The sequence below is a fragment of the Strongylocentrotus purpuratus genome, unplaced genomic scaffold (genome assembly GCF_000002235.5).
Source record: "Strongylocentrotus purpuratus isolate Spur 01 unplaced genomic scaffold, Spur_5.0 spur5_scaffold_1, whole genome shotgun sequence".
In the NCBI taxonomy this organism is placed as follows: Eukaryota; Metazoa; Echinodermata; class Echinoidea; order Camarodonta; family Strongylocentrotidae; genus Strongylocentrotus; species Strongylocentrotus purpuratus.
Window position 1 is genome coordinate 34,225,075 of NW_022145594.1, and position 22,656 is coordinate 34,247,730.

Genomic DNA, 22,656 nt, shown 5'->3' on the forward strand with positions numbered 1-22,656 from the left:
CCCCTTCCCAAATTTGGAATTTTTTTCTTAGGGCTCATGCATACAGACTGTAAAAAATTAAATCTGAACCTCTTTCCAGAAAAAAAGTTAGTGTGAAGCCCTGTAGCATGCATACACAAAGGCAAGATGAAGTGTTACCACTGTGACACTGTCTTCTCTACCGATACCATATTCATATTCATATTCATATTAATTTCATTTCCAACAGAAAGGTAAACAAAGATATTACATTTGATTTCATACATAATTCATTTTTTCAACAAACTATTCAAATAAACTTTGCACATAATAAAGTTATTACAAGAATTTCTTAATTTCTGAGGAAATGGGGGGATCCACTGAAAAGCAGTGCTTGTAGTTTGTGGATCCCCCAGAAAAAAAAATATAAATGTTTCAAATTTTGCCTACGAAGACTTAGAAAACACAAGACAATATTTCAAAACAACATACAATTTACAAACACGAAACGAACAAGGAGAAGTAAAAGGGGGAGGGAAGAAGAAGCAGGACAAATCATGACCGGAAAAAAGTAAGTTTAAATGTTAATTTTGGGAAGGGAAGATCATAAGACCAAATAAATATTAAATTAATCAAGCAGATGATGAAGACCCAAATGAAAAATTAAGATGATTACCAACCGTTATCAGATTATTCTTGTATATTACTATAAGATTTGAGCAAAAATGTTTTTAGATTTTTCTTCAAAGAATTTAGGGATGGACTATTTTTAATACTTTCACTTAGAGAATTCCAAAATCTAGGACCATCATACATAAAAGACTTCTTCGCTAATAAAGTTCTAAAGAGTGGTAGGTGAAACTCGTTTGACCGTTTAGTTGGGTAATCATGAAATGACCGATTTAGGGGGAACATGGCATCAAATATATGTGGAAGGGTCTTTTTTGAATACTTGTACATAAATTGTCCTAAGAGAAGTAGATACAGGTCATTTGTTTTTAATAGTCTGCCATTAACAAATAACAGGTCTGTGTGCATGTGAGAGTGGAGCAGAATGGTAAATAATATGGAGAGACGTCTATTTAATAGAGTTTGCCAATATTCCGTGAAATGATCTTACATGTATTATCTACATGGTATTTCCACGAAAGTTTGTTATCAACAGTTATGCCTAAAAATATAATGAATGAAACAACTTCCAAGGGGGTATCGTCAAAAATGATATTCTTGGGCAGTGTGTCAATAGAATTACTAAATAACATATATTTGTTTTTTTGGAGGTTAAGGGATAGCAACTAGACTTCATACTTTGATCGCTTCTCTGGAATTTTAGGATCATCCTGTGGAACTCTTGACTGAGTAGAAGGAGCTTGCTTCTTGTAGGCGTGGTCTGACTGTTGCTACCTTCTCTGTATGTCTGAGAGAATTGACATAGAATATCTGATGTATTGCCAACATCAAAGTCTTGATCTCTACCAGTACTGCTTGTAAATTTCTAGACATGGAAGGTTAATGATATCAAGAGACTGGAGGGTTACACAACAGAGCAGAACTGGAAGTCATGTGACTTGCCCGAGTCAGCCGAACAATCCGAGTCATTTGAGTTGCCCGAGCTGGCCAAGACATACAAGTCATGTGAGTTGTCCAAGTCAGCCGAGTTGTCCGAGTCATTTGAGTTGCCTGAGTTGGCCGAGACATACGAGTCATTTGAGCCGTCCGATTCATCAAAGCTGTAAAGGACATTGATATAAAAGATGAGAAATAAAATATCAACTACTATTGGTATTATTGAAAGTACCTTTCTCAAGAAAAATTTTGATCTGTGAATGAAGAAGAAAATCAATAGAAGAGACTAGCCTACAGTTTAACAAAAATATCAAGAAAAACCAAAACCAAAAAAAAACCCCAGAGAACACAAAAAATCTTCAATATATTAAAGGTTTAAAATACTTTACAGTTGGGAATTTAATAAAATAGTATTTTTTACGATGGTCCCTAGACCGTTCACCCCCTCCCTTATTCGCACGCTTAGCTACGTGGGACTGACGGGATAGATACCCATCAGCTCGCATCTTCCGACACTCAAACCAATCCCGCCCCTTCAGACTTTGAAGTATTTGTTCGGAAAGTAATATCTGACATTCGGTCAATGCTTTCTAATTTTGAGGAATTATTATCTCTAGCCTTCCAAGATGCTCGTACTACAGAGTTAGAGAAAAAGGTTACCCCACTTGAGAAGAAGGCAAATGACTTAGAAGCCCGCATTTTGACCCATGAATTCCGTCCGCAGACAGCAGAGCTAGCTGAAAATAAACTGGAACGTTTTTCGTGGAGAAACAACTTTAGAATTGTCGGAGTACCTAATTACCCCAATGAGAATGCTATGGATGTCGCAACATAATGAAAATTAGCGCATATGTTCGCCTGGAAACGCCCACAGAGGCTTTAACACCTAAATCATCATGTTTTTAGCACGTTTTTTCCCACTAAAACTGATGTATCTGTAGAACGGGTAATCGCCGCAAAAGAGGTGAACAGATTCTCAAAGTTCATTATTTTAGCTTCATGATCATGTATGTTTTACTAAGTAAAGTCACAAAACCAGTGATCATTTTTCTTTCAAACTTGGGCATTCAATTGCAATTGTCTATGGAGAGAACAGAAATTTGACCCTAAATTTCCTACCCCGCATTGTTTATCCGGACGTGACAGGATAAGTCGATGTCATGTCGCAGAGGGGTGAACGGTTTTGGAAAAAAGATGAAATTCCCTGTCCACTCATATAAGATCCATGGTGATTGGTTAGATATCCAGTGATCATTTTTTCTTCAAAGTTTTCATATAATAAGCAGAATTGTTACAAAGGTCACCCGGTATGTGGCCACATGGCCTGTGTGGTATGCTAATTTTTAGGTCTGTTCCATTGCACACTCACACACGGACCTTATGAGCGTTTAGGGCCAAAAGTTTTCATTATGAAGATATTCTCAAGAGATACTTTGGTATGGAAACCCACAAGTTGAGCGTTCCCATCGAGACGGCCCCCAAATGAAGGATCTTCCACGTCATCTTTTGGTAGAGCTCTTACAAAAAACATGATGGTAAATGAATGGTGTTTAAATGGTAGCGTCAATGGTAAATGGTATTTCAATGGTGTGCCAATGGTGGATTCTGTATGGTGAATGGTGTTTCAATGGTGGTGATGGTGAATGGTGTTTCAATGGTAGAGTCTGTATAGTGAATGATGTTTCAATGGTGGAATTGTATGGCGAATGGTGTTTCAATAGTGGAATTGTATGGTGGATTCTGTATTGGGAATGGTGTTTCAATGGTACAGTCTGTATGATGAATGATGTTTCAATGGTGGAATTGTATGGCGAATGGTGTTTCAATGGTGGAATTGTATGGTCAATGGTGTTTCAATGGTGGAGTTTGTATGATGAATGGTGTTTCAATGGTAGAGTCTGTATGGTGAATGGTGTTTCAATGGAATTGTATGGTGAATGGTGTTTCAATGGTGGAATTGTATGGCCAATGGTGATACAATGGTGGAGTGTGTATGATGAATGGTGTTTCAATGGTAGAGTCTGTATGGTGAATGGTGTTTCAATGGTGGTGATGGTGAATGGTGTTTCAATGGTAGAGTCTGTATAGTGAATGATGTTTCAATGGTGGAATTGTATGGCGAATGGTGTTTCAATAGTGGAATTGTATGGTGGATTCTGTATTGGGAATGGTGTTTCAATGGTAGAGTCTGTATGGTGAATGGTGTTTCAATGGTGGTGATGGTGAATGGTGTTTCAATGGTAGAGTCTGTATAGTGAATGATGTTTCAATGGTGGAATTGTATGGCGAATGGTGTTTCAATAGTGGAATTGTATGGTGGATTCTGTATTGGGAATGGTGTTTCAATGGTACAGTCTGTATGATGAATGGTGTTTCAATGGTGGAATTGTATGGCGAATGGTGTTTCAATGGTGGAATTGTATGGTCAATGGTGTTTCAATGGTGGAGTTTGTATGGTGAATGGTGTTTCAATGGTAGAGTCTGTATGGTGAATGGTGTTTCACTGGTAGTGACTTTTAGAAAACTAGGTGTCCCTTATATATTTGCTCTGTGATTTCGCTTTATTTTTCGCGAATTTTTCTTCATGATCAACGTTTTAAAGCTGACAAACTGCAAGGAATAATACCTTAGTCCTCAGGAACAATGAAGGATCTTTAGTTTTTTCTTCAATTTGAAGTAATTTCAGATCTGATATGTGTCTCTTTACCGTGAGTAACTGCTGTTTTGTGCCTGTGGTCCCACTCATATAACTCTGTGATGTACATTTTTTATACATTTGCTTACATGAAGAGTTGAACAGCGCGCCTGTTATTGTTAATTAAAGCAGCTTATAAATCATTCTATTTTATTACAAAAATTGAAATATTACAGTATTAGGGGCACACCTTTAGAAATTTTATCAAGTTAATTATCTGATTGTAAACAATTAAAAATTATTAATGAAGCTGAATGCCAAGTTAAAACAATAGGTTGCGAAAATCCTAAGGATCTATTCTCAGCCCCCTTTTGTTTTAGATTTATATTATTGACATGCCATGTTCAACCCATAATTTGCGTTGATTTTATTTGCAGACGATACCAGTGTATTTTGTAAAGGTCGTGATCATTTCGTAAATACTCAATTAATAAATTTAAGTATGTGAATGGAATCCAATGAGTTAATATTAAATACTAATAAAACTAATTATATTATGTTTGGTACTAAAACCAAAATTCCAATGGATTTAAATTTTGTTCTATTCAAATAAAAAGATAACTTGGGTGTCAAGTACAACATTTTTAGGAGTAATTGTGGATGAAAAACTATCTTGGAACCACCATATAAATCATCTTTGTAACACTTTATCTACAAAATGGTGTTTGATTCAGATTGAATTTCTTACTTCACACTGTTTTGAAAATGTGATATCAAGCCCTCATTTCTTCCCATTTTAATTATTGTATTATTGTTTGGGGTTTCACTTCTAAAAGAAATATTGAACGAATTTATAAATTACAGAAACATGGGATTCACCCTTTTTTTATTATCTATCTCACACTCTACCATTATATAAACAAATGCAAATCCTACATATCAATGATTTATTAACCTTAAATACTACAATTTTCATGTTTCATCTGTCTAATAGAATTCTTCCTAAGATGTATGATTATTTTACTTTGAATTGTTCCATTCATAATTACAATACTAGAAATGCTCAAAATATCCACCTCCCTTTCTGCTCCCTTTAAACCGAATATCAACTACTCAGAATTTGATTTTTGTTGTTGTTTACAAGGGTCCAATTATTTGGAATAACCTCCCAACTCATCTAAAAAATAGAAAGACTGTAAAACAGTTCAAACGATAAGTTAAACAACACCTACTGAACTCATAAATGATAATATTTTGTTGAAGTTTCCTTTCTTTTCTTCCTTATGTTGTTTTTTAAATTAAATTTTGATGTTTTTGTTATCTTTTTGTTAATTTTTTGATATTTTTCTTACAATGTATAATATGTTATGTATATTCTTGTTATTTGTTAAGGGCTCACTTTCAACGATTTAGTGCTTTTTATGACCCTTACAAAAAAAAAATGTTCAATGGTATATCAATGGTATACCATTCGGAAGTACCACTGAAAATACCATACGGATACCATTCACAAACACCATTTACATACCATTCGGATACTATTGAGATTACGCTCACAAAATACCATTGGGCACCATTCATCTACCAGTGAAATACAATTCAACCTAATAATAATTTGTTGACGCTCATTTGCATAATCATCAATGGTAGATGAATGGTACCATTTACACCATTGAAATTTGAATATGAAAAATGCAAATTTTGTACCATTAATCTATCATTCACATACCATTCACCACCCACCATTGGCCTACCATTGACAAATCATTTACCACCCACCATTGGTATACCGTTCACTGTCCACCATTCGTGTACCATTGGCACACCACTCACCGAACACCATTGACCTACCATTGGAGAATGGTGAATGGTATATATGCCAATGGTGACTGGTAGATTAATGGTACAAAATTTGCATATTTAGGTGATACGTACGTAGACGTATCACCTTTTGATTTCGTCAAGATTTTTATTATTTATTTATTTATTATTATTCTTCCTCGAATTTGTTCGCAGGATATCTCAAGACTGAATAATGCCATTATCATGAAACTTGCCATGATGATAGATCTTAGTCTAACTTAGAACTGCGTGACTTTTTAGAGAGTCAAATTGATCGTGACGTCATCCATGCGCCATTTTGTGAAAATCAACTTATGATCATATCTTCGTAACGGAAAGTTATTTCCTATTCATAATTATCATGATTAAGATCAATATCCGTCCGGTCAAGTTGAGGTCAATAAAAGTGCGCAAATGAGCGCGTGCGCGTTCGTCCGCGCGTTTACGCGCGCGCAAAAATTTAAAATGCTCCGAATCATCCCAAATTTTTTTTGCATACGTTTCAGGCCATTTAAAGCATTTCGCAAAAAAATCGCGCAAACGCGCATGCGTGCGCGTTTCCGCGCGTACTGGCATTTTGCAACGTAGAATCGCCGAATTTTCTCTGTCATCATATGTGGCACATTTTTCCAAGCATATTGATAATTTGTTCACATTTTATTAACGCAATGAGCGTCCGTCAAAGTTGACAGCACGCGCGGATTTGCGTTATCTTTATCCACAATACATGGGCAAAAACATGCCTATATAAATTTCATTTTAACTCTTTAGAATAGATAGAAACTCCTAATATTTTTTCATATTTGGATAGATTATGAAATGGAGATATGATTTCATGTCTCATTTGACCCTCAATTAAGTCATAATGTCATCATAATGGCCTCCAAACTCAAAATTTAAATTTGCATATTATGACGTTTGCATATTTTTGGGAAATTGATTGTATTTCTGTAAATATAGATTGTTTTTCTCTTTAATTTCGATATTTTCTAGCTGAGATAATTTTCTACAAATGCAGTGACCACACCTTTCCAGTTTGACAAAGGTATCATGGCGTATTTTTGCGATTAAAGGAGGCATGTCAGTTTTTCACATTTTGCGTGTATTGTCTATGGGACATGACTATTTCTCAAAACTGGATTCCACATTTCCCTCTTTCGCGAGCAATATCTCTGTTGTTTTATCTTTGTTTACGCTGAGCTTCGAGTATGTTGTAGCGGAGACAATAAGCTATCTCAAATGTGTCTTTTATTTTTTGATCAGATGCCGGGATCATGCTCATATTGCACTTGCAAAGTGGGATTTGAGAATCCCATTTTCCGTTTACGTGTAATCGCTATGTGAATTCTCGCTACCCCAAATAGCGATTCTGCCGAGATCCGGGGAAAATCCTGAAAACGCGCATTGCATTATGGGATAGCTTTTCGACATTACAGCTTCCTGTGCAGGCACTATATTACTAGGCGCGATAGCGCAAACGTAAAACGCCGTCGCCACACAACGTGTATGCACCGAATATGTCGTCTGCTCGGTCTTGTTTTTTTTTTTCGCAAATATTTCAACGTTTATTTGAACATTTCGTTCGTTGTTTTTTGCGTCTTTTAACATCAGTGACGATGGTTTTCTTTTGTGAGGCTGCACAGTGCTGGGCTCATGATTCCAAGCGTAAGAACCCTGAAAAATGGGGGTGGATGAAGGCCGTGACTTGGGATGGGACTCTATACCGGAAGTTGTAGTGACGACCCGAGAGAGTGAAAATTACCTCGTCTCGCGAATTTCGAGATTTTCGTACCTATTTAGGGTAGCGAGAATTGTTTTGGTATATCGTTAACGCACTTGAATTCTATCCTCGAGATCCCTGGTTCGAGTCTGGGCGTCTCCAACCACTTTTTTTCCTTTACTTTTTTTTTTCTTTTTGACCTTTCACTGTACCATCTCCTTTGATTATTAAAACACGTACATCTGCGAATAAACTATTTGCTTTATTATTACCCTATTTTCACTTAAACGATTACTTTTTGTGTCTAATCCCTATGGGAGATGACTTTTCCTCAAATCTGGATTCTACATTTCTGTCTTTTGCGAGCAATATCGCCGTTATTCCTGCTTGGATTTTGTTGATATTTAAGGATGTTGTAGCTGAGACTATATGCTATCTAAATCACCCCTCATTTTTTCAATAAGATATCAGGATCACGCTCATGATCATGATCATCTTCATTATCATTTATCAATTACATTTTCATTTCTTTGAATAAGATAAAATCGTCAAAAGGTGTTCTTCATGATGTAAATTAGAGTCAAATGTGTAACTGGTTACTGCACAGGGTCAAAGGTCATATATTGTTTCAATCTATCTTCCCTAGATCCATGATGATCAAGGAGACACAATTTAATCTTGATATATGGATAGATCATAATGGGAGAAGTATATAAATGGGAGAAGCATTTCATAACATAATATATCGTGTAATGCATTATTTGTTATGTAAACCATTATCATACGTATCACCTAATTCGTCTAAGTGACGAATTAAAGTCTAGTTCATATGTTTTTTGTAGTTAAAAAAAAAATCACATTAACTGTACTGACCTTTCCGAACATGTGAGGGTCTGAAGAAATGAGTCCAAGTCATCTTGAGCTTGTTCATTGAACGTGAAGTTTCCTTTCCTGATCTGAGGAAAACAACCCTGTAACATATAACAGCAACATTGCTTGTAAACCTTGTATCAGTTACAAGCAAGTGGATTTATTTCATTCTGGCATATAATCTATTTCTTTGGGAATATACACTCAAGAGCTTTAGTTACATCCCACAAGAGAATTACAACAATCTCAAAAAGAAAATGATCCAATAGTTGAATACATATTGCAATTTCATGAAAACTGTAATATTAATAATAGTGGTAGTTTTACTGTAGTAGTAGTATCCACTATGGCAGTAGTAATTGAATTGAATTATTGACTTCAAGTAAGAAAAAAAATTATACCTGTTAGACAAATCTTTTTATTTTTTCTCATACTGTAAGGGGATCAGAGAACAACAACAGAGAACAGAGAACAGAGAACCATTTCTTTTACGATTCAACCCTAAAAGGGCTTTAGTGGGTGGAAGCTGCCTCCTTTCCTGTAAGTAATGTATTTTAGAGTAATTTACTTCCAAGATCTGTCCTGACTTAATAGCCTAGAGTCTTGTGCATCTTTGATACTAAATTTATAGAATTTAACCATTGGTTGCTGTGCAGTATCAAGAATAATTGCACTGTAATTATCTATCTTGTTTCATGACAACTCATGTCAGCCTTACTCCTCATTTGTTTTGTTCCCTTTATTGTATTTTTTTGAATTTTGGTTTGGCTATTTATTCTTTATATTTCGTGTGTGAACCTTTAAAGGGATCGTGTAACAATGTTAAATCTGAGATACACGGCCCTACGTGTTATCAGTGTCTGTGATATGGTGTAATACTGAAGCCCTAAAAAAATTGCGCTTCAAAATGATCAAGAAGTGCCTCAAAAAAGTAAAAATATTTGAGTGACCGGTTTTACCATACTCGTTTTCCCCAATAGACTGTAGTGTTATGAAAACCGTCAAGCGAACGGTTTTCAAAATTTGCCATTCCAATCATAAATATCTTGATAATCAGACAGGCGATCGGCTTGTAAAAGTCATGGGGTTCCTGACTGACCTAAAGGTTTATAATTATCATTGCATCATGAGCTAAATCCAGAATTTTTTTTCAGAATCTGAGACAAAGTTACCGGATCCCTTTAAGCATGTATACATGGACTTGAATGACTATGACGTGTATTTTCTGTGTTTGCTTTGAATTTATCATGTCTCAAATTAATTAACTTCTTCTGAACCTGCATGCATATTTATATTTACATTCCATATTTTTCCTGTGTTTGTTCTGTAATTATCATTATAGCCTGCCCGCTTGTTGCTACTAGGGCTAGATATCCCACCCCAAAATAAAAATTAAAAAAAAAAAATTCAAGGCATTTTTTACTTTTATTTTGTTGCACTATATAGACCTTATCAAACCTGCTTACCCATCACCACCACCACCACCACCTTCACCTCCAACAAAAAAAGACAATAAATGTTTGGTTCATATACGGATTGCATTAACCTCTTTGTACGCTACATGACGCGAAAACCTTCAAGGTCCCACAGTGTTTAAGGCCCCTATCCCCCTAAACAAAACACAATTTTAAAGTGCCCCACCCCCCCTCTCCGGGCAGTAACTAAGCTCATGGTCCGGTCCAACCCCGTTATATAATTTGTAGGTCCATAAGTCCTACTAAAAGCTACTTTCTATACAAAACATTATTGTTGTATAAACAATTACTAGTTTCTGAAATAGCAAACTCAGTTCTTAAATAATTGGCCTGCTTGGTCTTCTTAAAGTCTCAGTAGCGTAGCCTGGATAAGATCAGTAGGCGGCAGGGTGGTGGGGCAAGATTTCACACAAGGACAAATTACGATAGGATTATATGTGTGTTATGTTTTACTCTTTGTTCTTCGTCACCACAGGTGCGGGTGATGTCTTTAGATAATTATCAAAGATAATATACTTTTAAAAAAGACAAATATTCAAGGACAAGTGTCGCCCCCCCCCCCCACAGCGACACCACAGCCGTGGGGGTGTCCTCCATCCGATATATCCCTTTGTTATTAGCATTTTGTTTTTTGCTTAGGCCTATTTTATTTTTATGCAAAGCGACCCTCATTCCGTATTATGAATAGCAACCCTCTACTCTTATTATGAATAGCGACCTTCATTTTGTATTATGAATAGCGGTCCTCATTTCGTATTATGAATAGCGACCCTCTTCTCCTATTAAGAGTAGTGACCCTCATTTCGAAATATGAATAGCGACTCTCATTTTGTATTATGAATAGCGACCCCGATTTTGTATTATGAATTATATTAAAAAGTCTGTGATTTGTTGACCATTTATACAGGTTTCATTCGCCCCCTTGTCGAGTATGCTTCCCCCGTTTGGCACCCAGGCCTTACCTTTTTCCAAACTAGTCAAATTGAGAGAGTGCAAAAACGTGCCCTTCGTTTGATCATGGGTTCAGCTTATTCATCTTACGATGAAGCGCTGGACCACACACGTCTTGAGAAACTCGAAGTTAGAAGGGATCATCTTTGTAAGAAATTTGCCCAGGCCCTCACGAAATCTAGCCACTTCAATAGATGGTTACCCCTTAGGAGACAACATGAAGGTTCCCGATCACTTAGAAATAAAACCCACTACCAACAAATGCGCTGTAGGACAGAAATGTACAGAAAAAGCCCCATCCCTTTCTTGATTGACATACTAAACAATACCTCATGAAAAGTCTAATAATAATATGATTGCCTTTGATGAATTTGTTTTGTTAAAATTCATTGATATTTTCAAGATTGTGGATATTGGTGAACATTGTTATCGATGTATGGGATGATGTTCGATTTACACATAGCTTAGATTTGGATATTGATGAATCTTGACTTGTTCTTTCACCTACTTCCAATTTCTCTCTTTTACTATATTACTCTTTCTCTCCTTCTGTTATTCCTTCTCTCACATACTACCTTTTCTATCTTATTCCTCCCCCTCTCTCTCTCTCGCTCTCCCACTTCATATACATATTATGATATACACATCTGCCTTTGCTGTTGTATTGCCTAATTCCTCGCATCCTACATTATACATATATATATATTTGATGTTTTAAATGTAAATAATAGCCTAGTTGTATCTTTTTGTGGACTCTGTATAGTGTACAAGTATAATTTATCTAATTTCACTTTTAAGTATTATTTTAAGCATACAACCTTTTTAAATGATGAATTGTATTTTAATTTAACAATATTCACATATCAATATATCATGTATTCGTTGTACCTGGTTTGCTCTCTCATCTGACGACGAAGCATTCTAAAACACATACCTAGAGCCTATTTCCGGCTTTCGTTACTCCTGATTCTTAGTTTTTACCTTATGGTATTTTTTCTTCCAACACTAGTTCTTCCTCTCTGACTCCCACCTTTTTCTCTCCCTTCTTGATTATCTCTCTCCCTCTCTCAATCTGATCATCTATTAATCTATGTGCCTTTATACCATCTGATAATCCTAGCTATTTTGTTTTAAAATGTAAAAGAATATTAGTTAAATATTATTGCGTTACTAATTTTGTATGCAGTTATTATTTTGTGTAATGCTTTTTACAATGTTTATTATAATCTGTGTTTATGTCAAAGATTTGTAAAAAAAATCGTGCAATTCAGCCTTTGGGCTGCAATGTGATTTTTTGAATAAATAAACCATTATATATAATAGCGGTCCTTATGAGCAATGACCCTCAATGTGAATTATGAATAGTGACCCTCATCTCACATTATGAATAACGGTCCTTATGAATAGTGACCCTCTTCTCCTATTAGGAATAGCGGTCCTTCAGGTATGGGAAGTTGCACGTAATGAACAGCGGTCCTTATGAATAATGGTCCTTATGAATAGTGAGCAGACCCCAAATTAACATATATACATGTGCACCATGTGTTAATCAATACTGCTCTTTATTTCTTTCAATGACATTTCCATGACATATGTATAAGTCCACACATACGTGTATAGATGCTAGTTTTGCTTTCATTGTAGAGAAGATATCCTCATTGACACTATGAACAGTCTGGACAAAATGACTCAATGTGATTTTGCAAGAGACTTAAATTCCGATTTGATCTTGTGGTCTTATTAAAATAAAATCATTACAATACTAGTTTCAGTATTAAAGGTAAACATAACTCTATATTTCATGTGCACAAGAATCCTAAGTCAGGAGGTTTGTCGCTATGGTGCAGTTTGGAAATTCATGCCTTTATTAAAAATTGGCTCTCAAAAAACAACTATGTGACATATTTTTCATATCAATCAAACTTTGAATAGGTTGAATATTGATTAATGCTCAAAATAATGTCATTCTTAAACATACTTGAATTTCAACTGAATCAGAACATGAGTAGTTAGCTTTTTCCATGTTTCATGACTGTTCCAATATCAATTATTTAAGTGAATGGCCTTTTAAAAAGGGTGTTTGGAAGGGGAAAACAAATCATATGTACATGTGCACCATGCATATAACCATTACTGCTCTTTCTGTCTATCAATGACCCTCTCCATGACATTTACATTAGGACACACATACCTGTATGGATGATGCCATTGCTTTCAAAGTAGAGTTGAAATCCTCAGTGAGATCCCCTCCATAGAGTTCCAGTTCAGTTAGGTTTGGCATAGAACACATTGCCTCTGCAAGGTGTTGTGATGAGGCTGGTGTGGGACACAGGAGACCGTCAAGCTCGAGAGACTGGACCTGCATTGTTTGTCAATATAGTTAAGCAGCTGATCTATACATGCATATATCTTTTAAAATCATTTCTCATCGTCTTCTTAAATTTTACATAACATTTATTAATTACATAGTTGTATTTTTAATAACAATCTCAATTTAATTCTTCTATGTTGAGAAAAAGAACACACTAATGTTTCCACGGAAAGGATGATTTTCCGTAATAGTGTTATTTTTTAATGTTTTAAATTCCATATGTATTCTTCATTCTGCTTGCAACCTGTTTGTAGTGATAAGTGCTACTACTACTAACACTGAAATTAATAATACCCATAAAAAGACATTTGCTATTAATGTATTAAATGTATAATCATAACTCTGGATTTCATGTGCTCAAGAACCCTAATTCAGGAGGTTTGTTGCTATGGTGCAGTTTGGAAATTCAAGCCTTTATTTAAAATTGGCTCTCAAAAAACAACTATGTGACATATTTTTCATATCAATCAAACTTGGAAAAGGTTGGATATTGATTAATGATCAAAACAATGTCATTCTTAAACATACTTGAATTTCAACTGAGTCAGGACATGAGTAGTTTGCTTTTATTTCATGTTTCATGACTGTTCCAATATCAATTGCTTAAAAAAGGGTGTTTGAAGAAAAAAAATATCATATGTACATGTGCACCATATAACTATTACTGCTCTTTCTGTTTATCAATGACCCCTCTCCATGGCATTTACATTAGGACACGCATACCTGTAGGGATGATGCCTTTGCTTTCAAAGTATAGCAGAGCTCCTCATTGAGATCCCCTCCTAAGAGTGTCAGGTAAGTCAGGTTTGGCATAGAACACAGAGCCTCTGCAAAGTGATGTGATGAGGCTGGTGTGGGACACTTGATGCGTGCAAGCTGGAAATTATGGACCTGCATTGTGTGTCAATATAGTTAGGCACCTCATCTATACACGCATATATTTTATTAAATATTTTCTCATCGTCTTCTTAAATCTAACACAAATTTTATTAATTACATAGTTGTCCTCATAATAATATTCTTGAGAAAAATGATTGATATATTTTATTTTCAAATTCAATTCTTCTCTATTGAGAAAAGATGATTTTGTAATAGTGTTATTTTTGTATGTTTTAAATTCCATATGTATTCCTTATAGGGCTTGCAACCTGTTCGCATTGATAAGTACTACTCCTACTAACACTGAAATCAACCATACCCATAAATATACATCTGCTATTAATGTATTAAAGGTTATTCATAACTCTAGAATTCATGTGCACAAGAATCCTAAGTCGGGAAATTCAAGCCATAATTAAAATTGGCTCTCAGAAAAAAATATATGACATATTTTTCATATCAATAGAACTTTAAAAAGATCAGATATTGATTATTTATCAAAACAATGTAAATATAGAACACACTTGAATTCCATCTGACTCAATACATGTGTAGTTTGCTTTTATTCCATGTTTCATGACTGTTCCAATATACCAAGTGAATGGCCTATAAACAAGTGTGTTTAAAAAAAAAAATCATGTCCACCATATAACAATTACTGCTCTGTCTGTCTATCAATGACCCTCTACAAGACTTTTACATTATGACACATACCTGTATGGATGATGCATTTGCTTTCAAAGTATAGCACAGATCCTCAGTGAGATCCTCTCCAGAGAGTGACAAGTTAGTCAGGTTTGGCATAGAACACAGAGCCTCTGCAAGGTGATGTGATGAGGCTGGTGTGGGACAATGGATGCGTTCAATCTGGAGAGTCTGGACCTGCATTGTTTGTCAATATATAGTTAAGCAGCTCATCTATACATGCCTTTATTTTATTAAATATTTTCTCATCGTCTTCTTAAATCTAACACAAATTTTTATCAATTACATAGTTGTATTCATAATAACATTCTTGAGAAAAATGATTAATAGATTTTATTTTCCAATACAAATCTTCTCTATTGAGAAAAGAACACAATAAACTTTCTATGGAAAGGATAATTTGTGTAATAGTGTTATTTTTAAATGTTTTAAATTCCATATGTATTCTTTATAGGGCTTGCAAACTTTCTGCATTGATAAGTCCTACTCCTAACACTGAAAGTAATAGTACCCATAAATATACATTTGCTATTAATGTATTAAATGTATTCCTAACTCTGGATTTAATGTGCCCAAGAATCCTATGTCAGGGTGTTTGTTGCTATGGTGCAGTTTGGAAAATTCAAGCATTTATGAAAAATTGGCTCTCAAAAAAAAACTATATGACATATTTTGCTTATCAATCAAACTCGGAAAAGGTTGGATATTGATTAGTTATCAAATCAACCTCAATCTAGAACACACTTGAATTTCATCTGACTCAGTACATGTGCACCATATAACTATTACTGCTCTTTCTGTCTACTAATGACCCTCTCCATGGCATTGAAATTAGGACACACATACCTGTATGGATGATGCCTTTGCTGTCAATGTAGAGTAGAAATCCTCATTGAAATCCCCTGCATAGAGTGTCAGGTCAGTCAGGTTTGGCATAGAAGACACTGCTTCTGCAAGGTGATGTGATGAGGCTGGTGTGGGACACTCGATATGATCAAGCTTGAGAGTCTGGATCTGCAGAGTTTGTGATTATAGTTAAGCAGCTCATCTATACATGCATATATTTTATTAAATATTTTCTCATCGTATTCTTACATTTAACACAAATTCTATTGATATATGTATCATCTTTATTAAGCGTAATAAACAGAGAAGTATAAACATTTGAAACCAGGTCCATGACACAGTGTAGTATATAATATACAATTGTGTCACTGGCAGGCGTATCAGGACAATTACCCCCTGGGCAATCACCCCCCGGAAAATTACCCCCCGGAAAACTACCCCCATAGGATGATTACCCCCCGGAAAATTACCCCCCGGAGAATTACCCCCCGAGGACAATTACCCCCCAAGGACAATTACCCCCCGGAAAATAACCCCCCGGAGAATTACCCCCCGAGGACAACTACCCCCCGGGGACAATTACCCCCCGAGGACAACTACCCCGGAGGACAACTACCCCCCGAGGACAACTACCCCCGAGGACAATTACCCCCCGAGGACAATTACCCCCCGAGGACAACTACCCCCCGAGGACAATTACCCCCCATGGACACTACTGGGTCTAGTGGCTCAGTGGTTAGAGCGCCAGTCTCATGTACGGAAGGTCGTGGGTTCGAACCCCGGCCGAGTCATACCAAAGACTTATAACAATGGGACCTTCTGCCTTCTAGCTAGGCGCTCAGCATATTAGATTGGAGAAGGGTAGTAATAATTATGTTATGTTATGCAGGGCCCGCTGGAAGAGCAGTTTCATAACTGAAGTGGCTACCCTGGGTAAATAAAACGTTATTATTATTATTATTATTATTATTACCCTCGAGGACAACTACCCCCGAGGACAACTACCCCTCCCCCTTCGACGACAACTCCCCCCCCCCGAGGACAATAACCCCTGAAGGACAACTACCCCCAATGACAATCAATCCCGAGGAATTTAAAGACTGTGACGTATAACGCAAGCTTCTCTCCAAATTGCTATTTACAGAAAATTGCATAAACCTTCATTTTCTTTGTGATTTATGAAGTTCATTTCAGTCTTTTCAAATTATTCAATTCAATTAGGGGGGGTTGTTGAGGTTGCCCAATTCCCCTGTAGTTTTGCTACCGAGTAAAGAACAGAAATTACATTTCTTAGAAATTAAACAATACATTGCGCGCAGATGAGTACGCGTTACAGCCTCTCTCACCATCAATGGCACAACAAAGAAATTAGGATGTAAGATTTCTTTTATGCACCCTCTGTAACTTTCTCATCAGCTGATCGTGTATTTGTCTTAGTATGTATAATGGGCCCTCATCCATGCCGTGATCCATAATTAAGGTTTTCTTCACGTTATTTATTTATTTCTGTTGAAGTATAATATGTTTTCGTGTACGTTAAATTATTTTGAAATAGAAATTGCCATGTCAAAAGAAAATAAATATCTGCTCTCTGGTAATTCATCTCATTTGATTTTGTAACTCCAGCACAGCGTTTTTCAACCGGGGTGCCGCAAGAGAATGATTTGGAAAACGTTGATTTTGTAAAAAAAAATCAAATACCAGAAACGGTTAAAATATGTAATTACGAGAGAAAATAAAATTTGGAAGATACTAAAGTGTCTTCCTTCCTCGCTCGCTGACAATATTTTGACAGCAAGGCAAATAAGGGCAACGAGAGGCCCGAATATTCTCATATTAGTGTATCAAGGTCATGACCGAATATATCACTTTTTATTTGTGAACATTCGGCGGCAAGGTGCCCGCATACAGTACTTTAAATAGTTTCTAGTGTGTGGATTACAAACTATTTTTTTACCAGTTTGAAAATGTCTTTTTATTCTTAAATGTGCCCATACGTGTGTGCATAGTACTTGACGAGAGCCAGAGTCATGCAAAATTAATAGTCTGTAAAGACTTTGGGATTTGGGAGAAACTTGTCATTTCTTAAGAGGGTACCGTGACTAACAAAAAGCTAAAATAACGCTGCTCCAGAGAAATGTATTTCTATGTATTTTGAAAAGCGCTGGACAATTACCTAAAACTTACATCCTTCGTGGAAATTAGCAACCGCGCTGGCGTTGCATAAATTATAATAAAAGGGAAATGTGTAGTAATGAGGAAGACAACGTGCTATAGTATTTGAAAGAATATGGGGTCATGCAGGGGATCTTATGGGCTCGTAGCCATCTCTCAATGTGTCAGATCGTCTTTTGCTATTGAATCCTGATTGTCCACGGGGGTAGTTGTCATTGGGGGGTAATTATCATCGGGGGGTAGTTGTCCTCGGGGGGTAATTGTCCTTGAAGGTAATTGTCATCGGGGGGGGGGGGGTAGTTGTCATCGGGGGGTGATTGTCTTCGGGGGGTAATTGTCCTAGGGGGTAATTGTCCTCGGGGGGTGATTGTCCTCGGGGGTAATTGTCCTAGGGGGTAATTGTCCTCGGGGGGTAGTTGTCTACGGGGGGTAATTGTCCTCGGGGGGTAATTCTCCGGGGGGTAATTTTCCGGGGGGTAATTGTCCTTGGGGGGTAGTTGTCCTCGGGGGGTGATTCTCCGGGGGGTAATATTCCAGGGGGTAATTGTCCTTTGGGGGTAGTTTTCCGGGGGGTAATTTTCCGGGGGGTGATTGCCCAGGGGGTAGTTGTCCTAGAACCACTGGCAGGGTATACAAGACGTATAGTCGTATACACCCCCTACAATATAGGAAACATATAAAGCATATACAGAAAATAGCAAACGAAATAATAGAAAGAAAAATACGAAGTTAAGATTTCTCAACGGTAATAAGCAATACTATATGTACATATATACATATATACATACACATACTTACACACGCATATATATATATACACAACACATATATGTACATACATACATCTTTGGCTATCTTAAATACCGATATAAAAAGTAACAAGGGAAACGCTCTTGGCGATCTCGTCTGCATTACGCAATTCGATATGATGACATATTGAAGTTGGGACATTATTTATAGGCAGGCTGGCCCATTAGCAGGCCCCCTGAAATGAAAGCCTCTGAAAATAATCAGCTTTTTGAAGTGAATATTGACTAAGAATCATCAGAAAAACTATTTACTATGATTTGTACCAAGATTGATAACTTTCATGAAATATGAACAAATAACAAAAATTGATTGATCAATTCTCATATTAAGTTGTGAAAACCTAATCCAAGTCTACTGACCTAACATAACCTTTGACCATGACGTTGTGACCTGGAATTTCTCATATAAATCAAACTAGGCAAAGGTTAGATATTGTTTATTGGACATAAATAATGTCAACAACTTATAAGCACTTGAGGTTCAACTGAATTAATACATGTGTCGTTTGCTTTCATTTTAATTTCACGACTATTCAAATACACTGTTGCTCATAACGGTGGAATATTTTTTTTTATCCCAATTTATGGAATTATTTTAAAAATAATTTAAAAATACTAGATCTAGATAATAGTACACAGTCTCAGATTTTATTGAATAATAATTTGCCAATATGTGTTTTGCGTGACTGCTAAAGCATGTATATTATGCTACTATGTTTATCAACTAGGGGACCTATGCCCTTAAGTCATAAATGACAGTAATGAGGATTAATGCCTCACAAAAGGGCACTAATATAGCACATCGACACGGTGTTGATCCTGGGGCCTCACAGTTACGAGGCCATTGCTTTGTCACTGAACCATGACGGTACGCAGCGGGGGCTAGGGTAGGGGGCAGTTTCCATAAATTAAAAAAAAAACAGAAAATGCAATAAATATTCAATAATTTATTGCATTTTACCCCGGTCCCCAACATAAAAAAATCCTCTGGACGGCCATGCATTATGGCTCAAGGCATGGGCACACAGAAGATTTTTTTATGTTGGGGACCGGGGTAGAATGCAATAAATTATTGAAAAATTATTGCATTTTCTGTTGTTTTTTTAATTTATGGAAACTGCCCCCTACCCTAGCCCCCGCTGCGTACAGCCATGGTTCAGTGACAAAGCAATGGCCTCGTAACTGTGAGGCCCCAGGATCAACACCGTGTCGATGTGCCATATTAGTGCCCTTTTGTGAGGCATTAATCCTCATTACTGTCATTTATGACTTAAGGGCATAGGTCCCCTAGTTGATAAACATAGTAGCATAATATACATGCTTTAGCAGTCACGCAAAACACATATTGGCAAATTATTATTCAATAAAATCTGAGACTGTATACTATTATCTAGATCTAGTATTTTTAAATTATTTTTAAAATAATTCCATAAATTGGGATAAAAAAAAATATTCCACCGTTATGAGCAACAGTGTATACCAAGTGAATGACCTTTTAAAAAGGGTGTTTGGAAGAAAAAAAACATATATACATGTGCACCATATAACCATTACTGCTCTTTCTGTCTATCAATGACTCTCCATGACATTAACATTAGTACACACATACCTCAATGGATGATGCCTTTTCTTTCAATGTAGAGTAGAACTCCTGAGTGAGATCCCTTTCAAGTTTCAGATTAGTCAGCTTTGGCATAGAGCAGATTGCTTCTGCAAGGTGACGTGATGAGGCTGGTGTGGGACACTGGACATGATTAAGCGTGAGAGTCCGGATCTGCAGTGTTTGTGAGTATAGTTAAGCAGCATGTCTATACATGCATATGTTTTATTTTCTAACTTCTGACTGTATTCTTACATTTCACACAAATTCCATTAATTACATAATTGTATTCAAGATAACATTCTCAAAAAATTATTAATTAGATTTCATTTTCAAATTCAATTATTGTCTATTCAGAAAAAAACACACTGAAGTTTCTATGGAGAGGATAATTTAGAAAGAGTTATTTAACGAAAATTCTATATGTGATCTGTATAGGGCTTGCAATCTGTTTGCATTTATAAGTCATATTCCTACTATTAGTGAAATTAATAATACCCAGAAATATGTATTTGCTATTAATGCATTAAAGGTATTCTTAACTCTCGATTTCGTCTGCATAAGACCCCCTAAATCAGGAGGTTTGTTGCTATGGTACAGTTTGGTAAGTTCAAGCCTACATTGAAATTGGCTCCTCAAAACAATCCACGAAATATTTTTCATATCAATCAAACTAGGAAAAGGTTGGATATTGTTTTTTGGTCGAAAATATGTCAAACTTATACACACTTAAATTGCAACGTAATCAGTACATGTGTAGTTTGCTTTTATTTCATTATTCATGGCTATTCCAATATACCAAGTAAATGGCCTTTAAAAAGAGTGTTTGGAAAATGCAACTTATGTACATGTGCACCATTACAATAACAATTACTGCTCTTTCTGTCTTCCAATGACCGTCTCCATGTTACATATGTACACACATACCTTTATTGATGATGCCTTTGCTTTCCATGTAGAGTAGAACTCCTCACGTAAATCCCCTCCATCGAGTGTCAAGTCAGTCAAGTGTGGCATAGAACACAGTGCCTCTGATAGGTGATGTGACGATGCTGGTGTGCGACACTGGTGATTAGTCAGGTTGAGAGTCTGGACCTGCATTTATGGTGAATATAGTTAACCAGTACGTCTTGAATAGATATATCTTATTTACTAATTTCTTACTGTCTTCTTACATTTTACACAAATTCCAATAATTACATACTTGCATTCAAGATAACATTCTAAACAAAAGATGAAATAGTTTTTATTTTTAAATTCAATTCTTGTCTATTCAGAAAAAAGAACACATTAAATTGTCTATCGACAGGATAATATAGAACGATTGTTTTAAATTCTATATGTACTCTTTAGAGGGTTGCAACCTGTTTGCATTTACAAGTCATAATCCTACTTACACTGAAATAAATAATACCCAGAAATATGCATTTGCTCTTAATGCATTAAAGGTACTCATAACTCTCGATTTCATCTGCACAAGACGCCCTCAATACTAAGAGTGATTGTTTTAAATTCTATATGTATTCTTTAGAGGGATCGCAATCTGTTTGCATTGATAAGTTATATTCTTACTTACACTGAAATTAATAATACCCAGAAATATGCATTTGCTATTAATGCATTAAAGGTACTCATAACTCTCGATTTCATCTGCACAAGACGCCCTCAATACTAAGAGTGATTGTTTTAAATTCTATATGTATTCTTTAGAGGGATCGCAATCTGTTTGCATTGATAAGTTATATTCTTACTTACACTGAAATTAATAATACCCAGAAATATGCATTTGCTATTAATGCATTAAAGGTACTCATAACTCTCGATTTCATCTGCACAAGACCCCCTAAATCAGGAGGTTTGTTGCTATAGTACAGTTTGGTAAGTTCAAGCCTACATTGAAATTGGCTCCTCAAAACAATCCAAGAAATATTTTTCATATCAATCAAACTAGGGAAAGGTTGGATATTGTTTATTGTTCCAAAAAGATGTCAAAGTTATACACACTTAAATTTCAACGTAATCAGTACATGCGTATTTTGCTTTCATTTCCTTATTCATGGCTATTCCAATATACCAAGTAAATGGCCTTTAACAAAGGGTGTTTGGAATATACAACTTGTATACATTTGGACCATGGCATTTAACCATTACTGCTCTTTCTGTCTACCAATGACCGTCTCCATGTAGTTACATTAGTACACACATACCTTTACGGATGATGCCTTTGCTTTCAATGTAGAGTAAAACTCCTCAC

At 36.0% G+C, this 22,656-nt stretch overlaps 1 protein-coding gene across 1 annotated transcript; it reads right to left on the minus strand.

Moving 5' to 3' along the window:
* Positions 1–1,059: 1,059 nt before the first annotated feature.
* On the minus strand, positions 1,060–20,642 carry LOC115921336. Its single transcript, XM_030978717.1, has 7 exons — positions 20,412–20,642; positions 15,819–15,986; positions 14,982–15,149; positions 14,112–14,264; positions 13,209–13,376; positions 8,595–8,692; positions 1,060–1,688 (listed from the first exon to the last, which is right to left on the minus strand). The coding sequence occupies exons 1-7, from the start codon at positions 20,496–20,498 to the stop codon at positions 1,493–1,495; spliced, it is 1,038 nt and encodes a 345-aa protein (XP_030834577.1). The 5' UTR covers positions 20,499–20,642; the 3' UTR covers positions 1,060–1,492.
* Positions 20,643–22,656: the final 2,014 nt, after the last annotated feature.

Bases quoted from the DNA above. Each gene is read 5' to 3' on its own strand.
- LOC115921336 (XM_030978717.1), bottom strand. From the start codon at position 20,498: ATGCCAAAGCTGACTAATCTGAAACTTGAAAGGGATCTCACTCAGGAG. The intron at 14,265-14,981 runs GTATGTGTCATA...CATAATTTCCAG, and splicing joins CAAATGCATCATCCATACAG to CTTGCACGCATCAAGTGTCC. The intron at 8,693-13,208 runs GTATGTGTGTCC...TATATGTTACAG, and splicing joins CAATGGCATCATCCATACAG to GGTTGTTTTCCTCAGATCAG.